We start from the raw sequence: 11,445 nt of genomic DNA, 5'->3' as shown, positions 1-11,445 counted from the left end.
TGTGTACTGGGTACCAGAAGATTTGGGTTCAGAATCGGTATGTACATGATGCCAAATATGAATTATAAAAGGGAAATTATATCCTTTAATTTAGTTTCTGAAGTAATCTTAGTATAATATCTGAAGAGAAAACACACAAGTGAAATTATTTTATTTCCTTCAATTTCAAAAATAGGAGTTAGTAAACTTTTATGTAAAGGATAAGAATATATATATATTTATATTTATACTTTCTAATGTATCATTCTTATTTTCCCATTTTCAGTCATATTTGGCATTATGTACATGCCTATTCTGAACCAAATTCTTCAGGTGCCCAAACTTGTTTAAGGAATGTTATGTGTATTCAAAAGGAGATGCATAGAGTAGTTCAGACCTTCAGAATGCATTTTACTCTTTCAGTTTCATACACATTATTGAGCAGGTCCTCTTTCAGTGGGAGTTGGTGGCTGAGTGGCCAGTGCACCTCATGCATAATAATCATCCCACTGTCGGTAAGAGCACTGGTGCTCCATATGTTTCAGTGGCGCTTCTGACTAAAATGAACTGGGAAGGCCTATGGACCCCTGAAAACCAACTAATGAAAATATATGGGGCACGAATATCTGATCTACAGTTTATCCTGGGGATGGCTCAGGACCTGGCAGCTTATTATTCCATTGTATGAGGGGTTTGCACGAGCCAGGGGCCAACTCCATGGCAACTAAAAACAATGGCAACTTTATGAAAAGCAATAGAGATTCAAAATGGGCCAAAAAATTGAATGCCAAGAAGCCTTTAATCTTAACTCAGTCTGGAATTAGGTAAAAGATATACCATAATCACATGTATGTATTAGATTTCAGAAAAGGAATTTGTGGTAAAGAGATCATTTAAGGCTTGAGTATGATATTTCTCCATCATTTGAATCTATGACCTTATGAGAAAACAAGGATGGACCTTAAATCCATAATGGGGACGCTCCCCAGTGTACATTGATTGTACTGGGCACAGATGTATCGTGAGAGAGCACTTTGAGACACATTTATAATACTCGACTACCCGAAGCACAAATCTTTTTACTTATGCTGATGAACTGATTAGCCATCTGGATTAAATCTGAGACCAAAGAAACATCAAAAACAACACAAATGTCCTATCAAGTAGCTTAAGTTGTAATTAATCTTTTGTATCCTATTCTGAATTGACTTTAGTTCTGATCTCCGTGGAAAGGAGACGAGAAACTAATACATCGGGACAGTTTATTTTTTCCAGATTTCAAGACCAGCATTTTTTCCCCCTTTTCACTTTCTATATTTCTTAAACTATTTCACGTGGTTAGGAATAGACCTACTCGGGTCATCTCAGTTCATGAAGATTTATTAAAGTGACACAAGAAGTAATGTGCAGGGGGACAAAATCTCAGCAAGTAAGCCAGCAGACCAAGTGAAAACCCGAGTGTTCTCCAGTTCTCGCTGACTGCCAGCCACTCCGATCCTCCAGACTGGGGATTGTCCCCTATGCCTGGGTCTCAGCTCTTCTCATTCCTCGCTTTCCAATTTGCTACACAACTCCTTGGGTCCTCTATATTTATAGCTTCCATTTCTCCCTAGCTTCTACTGCCTCAGTGTTACTACTATTGTACTGTTTCTACTTGTTGTCTGCTTTTTAGTATTAATGTTTGGCTTCCATTGCTGTATCGAGTTGTCTAATTCTGTAAGGAAGAATTGATTATGTTCATTAATCACTGTAGAAAATTGACATCAGAACTTCTCAAAGACACTGACTAAAACGCCACTGGTTCTGGTGCCATAGTTGGGTAATCAGTGTTGTCTAAGGGGAAGGATATAGTGATTCAATGATTGGCAGCCTACGGGTAAAGAAATGGCAGAAATGGAGCTATGGGCATGAGGGACTTATATCTGCTCTTATTGAATTATGAAAATATTTTTAAAAGAAGAGACATTTTATTTTCTTCCAGAAAAACTAAAAACAAAACCAGAAAAAACAACCCTGCATTTACTTTTAATACACATCTCTTATAATTAGATGTAATCTTTGTCGAAATTTGAAGTGAAGTTTCATTTTCATTTGCCTATTTTATGTGATTATGTGTATTTCTTAATATCTGCATCGTTCTAGTGAAAATGTATATTTCTCTTTTGTCATTTTAATAACTTTAGATTTCAAATATACTTTACAGTGTTCTGTGTCTGTGAGACTTAGCTTTCCATATTCCAGAAAAATGTATATTAACAATATTTAACTATATATGTGTGTATATAGGTATACATATACATGGGTAAAAAGTAATGGAGTTCCTTTATCCTTTTTTATTAAAAAATCTGTATTAATATATGTATTATTACATAAGAATTCAATTACTCACATATTATAAGAACTTTCTGAAAAACATTGTGAAAGCTAAATGTATAGGTTTCAAATAAATGGCTAGTAAATTAATTTTATGCTATTTCAAGTTTAATTGTCACTATTAGATCAGAACTTGTAAAAACTTGACTTACAAATAATCATGTAAAATAAATAAATATAGTAAAACTTATATTTTCCATCTAAAAGCTTACACTATTTATCTGTGTACCATTAATTGGGATTATTTTCCAAATCAATATTCTAATAAAAGCAATTTCTCACTACTTCATCATTTAAAGTAAATTCTCATGTTTCTAACGTTACAAAATAAATAATGATAATATCTCAATGACATATTTTTGTGAATGCTTAGTGATTGATCACATTCTGCCCAAGTCAATTCCAGAAGAACTCCAGAATGGTGAGGGATTTGGATATATCATCATGTTTCGGCCAGTTGGCTCAACCTCCTGGACCAAAGAAAGAATCGTTTCTGTGGAAGCATCAAGGTTCATTTACAGAAATGAAAGCATCACACCTCTCTCTCCCTTTGAAGTCAAAGTGGGTGTATATAACAACGAAGGAGAAGGATCCCTTAGTACTATATCCATTGTCTACTCTGGAGAAGATGGTAAGTTTAGGCAAGCTATGGAATAAGCATCTTTGAGACAGTGTGCATATGGCAGATTCACTTTTGCATAGGTCACAAAGCTAAAGATGGTCACGCATTTCTTTTGATGTTAGAACCTCAACTAGCCCCAAGAAGAACTTCTGTCCAGAGTGTTTCTGCTTCTGAAATGGAGGTTTCCTGGAATGCTATTGACTGGGATAGAAACACAGGACGTGTGCTGGGCTATGAGGTAATTCACATTTAATTCACTTATCCTCACTGTGCAGAGACTGCACAGTAGTTCTGGTTCAGTTCTACCTGGTTCTTAGCATAGATTAAAAAGAAGAGGTTCTTACCAATTGACTGAGCAAATTAACAAATAAAAGTAATTTAAATATGCCCAGGTAGATACCTTCTAGATTTCTTGGCATAAGCCAGTGAGTGGTTTCTGTTCTTCATCAGCTGGTTAAAATATTTCCATTGGCATTTAACCTATGTCCGTGGCCCTGATTTTTGTAATGCCTTCAGTTTGACTTGGATTTCTTCTTTCAGTATTGTTCATTCTTGATCATATACTACCTCTTGAAATAGTTGAATGTATACTATTTCTTTTTGGTATAGTGGCACTGTGTATCCTTCCATATTATTTATATGCTTCCCATATTTTTTCAATAATTTGCCCATAGAATTCTTCAACATTGAAACTAGATGCTTGAATCTCTTCAGTTCTTTAATCTTTATATATGCTTAGTGTACTCTCACTTTTTAAATTTTCTAACCCTAGGTATTTTGGGAAATGAGAATGTGTCTACATAATCTTCAATGATCTTAAACTCTAGTCAAATTTCACAGGAAAATTGTATTGAAAATTAGCGATGTATTTGAAAAGACACCATCATTTTGAAAAAAATTAAAGTCTACTTAAGTGATAATGAAAAACAATCAATCAATAAATGTAGGTTGTCAAATCCTATTTTTCATAGCCTCTATAAAGTGAAGCAGCACACATCATAATTGTGAGCCTTCCTCCTCAGAAAGTTATAGGGTGAAAATTATAAATCTCTCATTGCTTTTAGAACTTGACAATTTAATGATTCATAAAATAGACAAAGTGGTTCTTTTTATTTTTGAGGTACAAAACAGTATGATTCTAAACCTCTCTGACGTTGATGTGCACTTTCCTTTAAAAAAATTTTTTTTCAATAAGAGCCTTTTGGTCCAAGCAGAAAGTTCAATGTTACATAACTCTGCCACTGCAGTCTTGAAACACCTTGCCCCTCATTTGACGCATTTATTTTTAACATCAGATTTTATTCTTCCCTCTTCTTTAAACTCTTTTTTCTGCTCACTCTCCATTGTCTTTTTTTCAAACTCACAGCATTTTTCTTCATTTTTTGAAAATATCTTGTTTTATTTATTTGTTTTAAAATTTCACAAAATATTCTTACTTCTTAACTAGAGCTCAAAGGCAAGCATCAAACTTTATTTTGTTTTCTTCACTGTGCCCACAAGCAATGCTAACACGTTGGAAGATATCAGTGTAAATCAAATGATTAATTAACCTGTGATTCAAAGATCTCTGGAAGAAAAGTCAATAACAAAGCTTTCTAATGAAGGATTTGATTAATGATGTGAATCTTGTTTTTGTCTGGCTTATATTCTTTGTTTAAGGTGAGAATCTTTAGATACTTCATGAATTAGTTTATTTTGGTAATTTAAAATGCCAGCTCTTTAAATACCATTGTGAATTTGTATTTACTTATTGTATTTTCCTTTCTCTTTACATATATTAGACTGGTTATTTTGTTGTTGTTTATCAGTTTCATTTAGAAAATATTCTTCCTCTCATGATCTGTTTCTTTTAATATGTGTTGGGGAACATACTTGTTTGTTCTTTACTCTTAATGAACAGATCTTATACTGGACAGATGACTCCAAAGATTCCTTGATTGGTAAGGTGAGGGTCCGTGGAAATGTCACTACCAAAACCATCACAGGACTGAAAGCAAATACTGTCTACTTTACTTCTGTGAGGGCTTACAATACTGCCGGGACAGGACCCTCAAGTGCTCCTGTGAATGTCACCACCAAAAAGTCCCGTAAGTATACATCCACACCAAGTTTCATATAATGAAAGCATATTTCTTTGCTTAGTCACCATCTCTTTCTTGTCACCATATAATTATATTTCTTATTTTTGTTTGAATAGTGCATCTTAAATATGAATAATTGTTGAAATACAGTAACAATCAAAATAAATTGGCATGTTCATTCTAGAATCCCCAAGGGGGGTGTAGATGAAAGCACAAGAGTGTTTTGTTTATAGGCTCTTAGACCCTTCATGAACCTGAGTTCAAAAGCAGCATTTTCATTCTTGGAGACTTGTATGGATATTTAATATTTTAAGAGTGTCTGTTTCTTCAGTTGTATCATGAGGAAAACGCAATAGATATGTGTGTATGTATATATATATATATGTTCCCTATGAATCACCATCTATCTATCTATCTATCTATCTATCTATCTATCTATCTATCTATATATATATATACACACAAACACATACACACACATGGTTTTGTAAAGGTTTAGAAGTGATAGTGAATAGAAAGCACCTAACGCATGCCTTACTGAGTACACAGTCCAATTTTCTCACTTTGTAATCTTCATAAAACTCTAGATTGTACCCTTGCTGTAATATGCGGTGTGAGATAGCTACATTCTTTTTGCTCCAGTATATTTTGCTACCTCAGTTTACATGAGGAACCTATAATACAAGAATTTACCCTAACACTATTTTTACCACCCTTTTTATCAATAATATTAGCCAAACATATTTGGCGTAGGCTCAGATAAACTCACTCTCAATTCTAACTCATAGTGACCCTATAGGACAGACTAGAACTGCTCTGGTGGGTTTCTGAGACTGTAACTGTTTACAGGAAAAGACAGCCTCGTTTTGTCCCTTGGAGGAGCTGGTAATTTTGAACTGCTGACCTTAGGGTTTGCAATCCAATGCATAATTGACCACACAAGGCTTTTTTTGTACAGCAGTAGAAAAGCCCCATCTTTCAGGTTTTCGACTGCTGTAAAAATAGTCTTGGAAACTCATAGAGGGCAGTTCTACCCTGTCCTATCGGAGCATTATGAGTTGGTATGAACCTAATGGCAGGGAGTGAGTGAGTGAGTGATGGATTGAATGAGTGGAGTCTGAAAATCAAGTGACATTATTAAAGTTTTTTTTAAATTTTTTATTAAAACAAAGTTTTTGTTTTTTAATTAATCCTTTATATTCAAGGATACCTCATGACGTAATGGGTTATGCACTGGGCTCCCAACCTCAAGGTCAGCAGTTTGAAACCACCACATATTCTGCAGAAGAAAGATGAGGTCCTTTGCTCCCATAACAATCACAGACTTAGAAACCCTATGGCAGTTCTACTTTTTCTGATGGGGTCACTAAGCCTGAGATCAACTTGATGGCAAGAGCTTTGTAGTATACTTCTATATGAGGGAGGACCCCCCTCCCCAAACAGATTCTTTTTTTCCCCAAAGCTATGTTTTTATTTTTATTTTTTACAAAGCAAACATCGCTTTCAAAGTACTCTCCATTACAATTAGTATATTTCTCAAGTCTGCGATTCCATTCTTGGAAACATTTGTCAAGCTCCTCTGTTTACATGGCTCACAGCACCTCCCTCGTTTTTTTCTTCACCTCTTCTATGTCTTCAAATTGCTGTCCTTTCATGTCTCTTTTCATTCATGGAAACAAAAAGAAGTTGCGCAGAGTGATGTCAGTGGAGTAGGTGCATGGGGCAAGAGAGGCATGCTTTTCTTTTTTTGCCCAAACCTGGTGCACTGAGATGGCTCTGTGAGCAGGTACATTGTCGTGGTGGCAAAACCAGTCCCCAATCTGCCACAAATGAGGCCTTTTTTGTCACACGCTGTTATGCAATCTTTTCAGAACCTCTAAATAAAAAGCATGATTAACATCCTAACCTGGTGGAAAGAACTCCAAAGGCACTATCTCCCTCACATCCAAGACACAAAGGAGCATCTTCATCATCATTGATTTCACTTTTGGGGGAGTGAGGTGACGATGGCATCTTCCACTGGCTTGATTGATGTTTGCTTTCAGGATGATAAGAACACAACATGTCTGGTCAACAGTAGTGACCTTGGGGAAAAAGTCTGGGTTGCTTCAGAGCTGTTCTTTGAAAGCATGACATGTTTCCAGTCAATGATCTTTTTCTTGGTCAGTCAGAACCCAAGGCACAAATTTCCCAAATCTTCCATTAAAATTCCCAGAACTGAGCTCCAAGATCATCTAGATAACGTCCCCATCTCTTCAATGGCCTGTCATTGGTTTTCCAGCACAAATACATGGATTTTGTGAACATTTTCTTCTGTTTGGGAAATTGACTGATGTCCAGAACGAGGTTTGTCATCAATCAACCTTTCACCTTTTTTGAAATGAGATTTTCCCCCATAGCGCTGTTCTTGTAAGCTGTGTTCAACATCACAACAGTTTCTGCGACATTTTTCCTCAGCAGGAAACAAAATTTCACAGGCACATGCCTGTTACGTTCTCTTACATCAGTCATCACCAAAAAAAAATGAGATTCAAATGAAACTGATTTTCTAAAAAGATTCACTGTGACCAGAGAACCTTCCCAAGCAATGCCACTGAGTGCACAAACTCAGAGTTAGTTACTGGATGCTCACCTAGCAGGAAAAATGAAGACTTCAAAAACTCCACCCAACAGAGCTTTTTTCTGGTATTTTTGGCGGGGTGGGGAGGATGGCAATAACCTCTCGTATATTCAGGAGTCCTAATAGTGTTGTGAGCTAGGCATTGTGCTACTAACTGGAAGTCAGTAGTTCAAACCTACCAGCTGCTTTGAGGGAGAAAAATGAGAGATTTTGCTCCTATAGAGACAGAATGCTCTTGGAAACCCCGTACAAAATCTTCTGAGACCAGACTCAACATGATGGCAGATTCCTTTTTTCATATATATACTTTTACTCATGATCTTCATAAACAATTTGAAAAACATCTCAACCTGACCGGGCTCAACCTGACTGTCACCCACAGCAATGAGAAGTATGACCTTCATATAACCACACAGCAGCTGCCCAAGAGCCCATTGTTCAAGACCTGGCCCAGGTTGTTGAAGAGGCTACAGGGGTTCTGCGGCCATGTTAGAAATTCATATTCCAGGGAAACTCTGAAAGAAGTGGAACACGCTTTGCCAGCACTTGGGATACAAAATGGTTTCTAGGTCATGGTAGTTGGAGAAAGGAACAGTCCAGAGGAAGAAGCTGAATTAAAGAAGTTGAAAGCTTTGGAGAAAGCTGTAGAGAATATAGCTGGCCAACTGGGAAAGTTGAGTAAATATTTTGCTGGAATCCAGCAGGGATTTCTGGCCAAGGATTTGCACTCTGCAAACTGGATAGGAGAGTGAAGGCAACCATCGAGAATTTTATGACGATCTTAGAGGAGATTGACATGTTGATTCTGCCAGAAGATTTCAAAGAGAGTTGCTTGAAAAGGAAAGGCTTGGTGACAAAGGTTCAGGAGTTCCTGGCCGAGTGTGACATGGTGGAACAGAACATTGTCCAGGAGATAGAACGGCTGCAGTCCACAGACTTGGCCCTGGCGGAGTGAGGTGGGGCGCCAGGCTGTGCTGCCCCAAAAAACAGCACTCCACCTGCTCTGCCATCTCCAGAATGGAAATCACTGGCTTTCTCCTGGGCTGCTGGGCATAAGTGACCAACTGCCAGTTTTTTTCATCCTAGACCTGTTCTCAATGAAGAAGTCTTGTCTTTGCAAACTCCAAAAAAGGAAGAAAGAAACTTGGAAAGGAAAAAAAAAAGAAAGTATCATGTGATGATTAACAAGGAAACAGAGACAAAAGCTCTGAAAAAATGATCCATTTTAATTGAAAATATGTAGAGAATTTAATGGATCCAAGTTCTTGAATCCACTCTCCTCCAGTCCACCCAATTTTGCACAACCTAGGCTGTGAGTAATGCTGATTAGCTAGAAGTAGAGTTCTACCTCTCATCCTTCTTTATTCTATATAGACTAAATCAGTGAAGTCATTGTCGGATATCTCTACATATAACTTGCTCCCATGCCATATGACTATATCTGAAAATCTCCAGTCAATCATTGGTGTCAAGTTTTCCCAGATATTTAGTTTATCTGATTGAGAGATGCCAAATATATGATTCAGTTTCTATTTCAAGCAAAATAGAGGGTGCTTAGAAATAGGTAAAGACAGTATTCTAGAAAAAAAATCATAACTTTGTATGTTAATAAACTTACATTTTAGTGAATTCATTGTCAACAAGATTCAGGTTAATTTATATGTAATCCCTTTTTGCCATTTTTTTGATGAATTGAGACCCAATGAGGGAACATATTAGTTATTTCAAATATAATTATGTGACCTAGATGTGGCAGTTTGATTGACCAAACAGACTAAATGAATCATATGCTAGCCTATGTGGACTGAATTTGGATTAGATGCCAAGAACATTACTAATGGTTTATCTCAAGGGTAACAAAAATTAAGTATCATTAATAAGTGGGGTATATGAATTTGGAAAAGATTATTTAGCAAAGAGTAATTTAATCCAATTTAAACACTATAATGCATCATGAGTAATCCTGATTAGCTAGAAATGACTAAGGGCTAAAAGGAAAGTTGAAAAGAGATTCATAAATTCAAAGAGGCTATTGGTTCATTTAAGTATCCATCTTCTTATAAAAACAAAGCCAAGCAAACAAAATTCTAATATGTAACAGCATATTATTTCTATGTTTTCATAAATATGTCTGAATCATTTTTGAGTTTATGTATCATTCGCCTGTATGCATCAGTTTCATTAAAATCACCAGCAAGGACCCCAGAATAAGGAAGTTATGTAAGTCTTCATTTAATTGGATCTAACTCAAATCTTGAATTTCATCCTCTTGAAATTCTCTATCATTGGTATTGTGAAAAAAGTAAGTAGTAATTGTATTTGTTTTATTGATTCAATAGCTATCATAAACTTAAATTTATCGTTGTCAAGTTATGGACATTAGAAATGAGAAGTCAGCTTCAGGGAGCAAAAATGCAGGTGCCAGTAGGGCCATGCTCTCTCTACAGAAATTTTAAGTTCTTTTGCCAGTTTCCAGGGACAGATATATGCCTTGATGCATGACCTCCTTCAAGTCTTCAAAAACTGCAGTGTATCATCTTGAAGTCATTGTCCAAGGTGGACCTCTGCTTCTATTGTCACATCTAGTTCTCTTAGTTCCTAATCAAGTGTCACTTCTTGAAATGGTTGAATGTCAGCCAATTATTCTTGGTACAAAGACTCTTCTGTGCATTCCTTCTATCTTCCTATGAAGCCTCCTGGATCATTCAATATTTTAACCATGAAAATCTTCAACATTGCAATAAAAGACATGAATATTTTCTTCAGTTATCTCAGTTGAAGTATGACAACTATATACTTCACTTTGGTTTTCTAGTAGCAATTCTTTGCATATTTCATTACAATTTTATCTACTTGAGCTTCCCTTTGAAATGTTCGGTCCTATTGTTCTTCAGCATTTCTTCTACTTTCTGTGGTTACTCAATGTTCCAGAGCAAGTGGTAGAATCTCTTCTGACATCCACTTTTGTCTTTATGTTCTCTCTTGTCTTTGTAATGACCGTTTTGCTTTCTTGATGTATGATGTTCTTGATGTCATCCCAGATTTCAGTTATTCTTCAGACATTAATGTTCTAGGCATCAAATCTGAAAATGAGAGAATTTCTAAATTCAGGAAAGGCATACTTAAAGTTATTTTGGTTTCCTGGAGGATTTCTGGTAGCATAGGCTCTTACATGTCAGCTACTAATCAAAAAGTCAGCTGTTTGAACCCGTCACCTCTCCATGGAAGACTTTCTACTCTAGTAAAGTTTTACAGCTTTTGAAACCAACAGTGGCAATCTTACTCTGTCAAATGAGATTATTATACATTGGAATTGATTCAATGGCAGTGAATTTAGCCATTTGAATTTGCACTTGTTTTAATTTTGGTTAACTTAAACCCAAACTTCCTTCCTGAACTTCCTTTGAGCAGTTAATGATCTATTCTTGGCCATGTTTTGGTTTATGATTTTGAATTTCTTCAATTATTTCTTCCCACAAAAGTAGTCAATTGCTTATGCCATCTGGTGAAGTCCGTTTGTATAGTTACTATATATGTTGTAAAGAAAGGTATTTGCAATGAAGAAGTCATTGATCTTACAAAATTCTATCATGTAGGCTTTAGCTTAATTTCTATCACTAAAGCCATATTTTCCAATAACAGATCCTTCCTCTACATTTCCAACTTTCATACTCCAATAACCAGTAACCAAGGAATGTTGATTGTATGTTTGACAAAATTTCAGATTGAAGAATTTTGTAGAATTCTTCAATGCCTTCATTATTGTGGCC

The 11,445-nt window shown here is 36.0% G+C and overlaps 1 protein-coding gene and 1 pseudogene across 1 annotated transcript in view; both read left to right on the top strand.

Moving 5' to 3' along the window:
- LOC123521652 (contactin-6) overlaps positions 1 to 11,445 on the top strand; it is a 470,227-nt gene that overhangs the window by 441,872 nt on the left and 16,910 nt on the right. Inside the window, exons 18-20 of the mRNA XM_045289898.1 lie at positions 2,749 to 2,983; positions 3,097 to 3,212; positions 4,875 to 5,061. Coding sequence (XP_045145833.1) covers positions 2,749 to 2,983; positions 3,097 to 3,212; positions 4,875 to 5,061 — 538 coding nt within the window. The remainder of the gene's footprint in view (positions 1 to 2,748; positions 2,984 to 3,096; positions 3,213 to 4,874; positions 5,062 to 11,445) is intronic.
- Positions 7,951 to 8,630, top strand: LOC105978566 (annotated as a pseudogene).

Source organism: Echinops telfairi, unplaced genomic scaffold, assembly GCF_000313985.2.
Source record: "Echinops telfairi isolate 266 unplaced genomic scaffold, ASM31398v2 ScPeMD7_31;HRSCAF=116, whole genome shotgun sequence".
NCBI classification, from domain to species: domain Eukaryota; kingdom Metazoa; phylum Chordata; class Mammalia; order Afrosoricida; family Tenrecidae; genus Echinops; species Echinops telfairi.
This window is presented reverse-complemented; position numbering and strand designations above follow the sequence as displayed.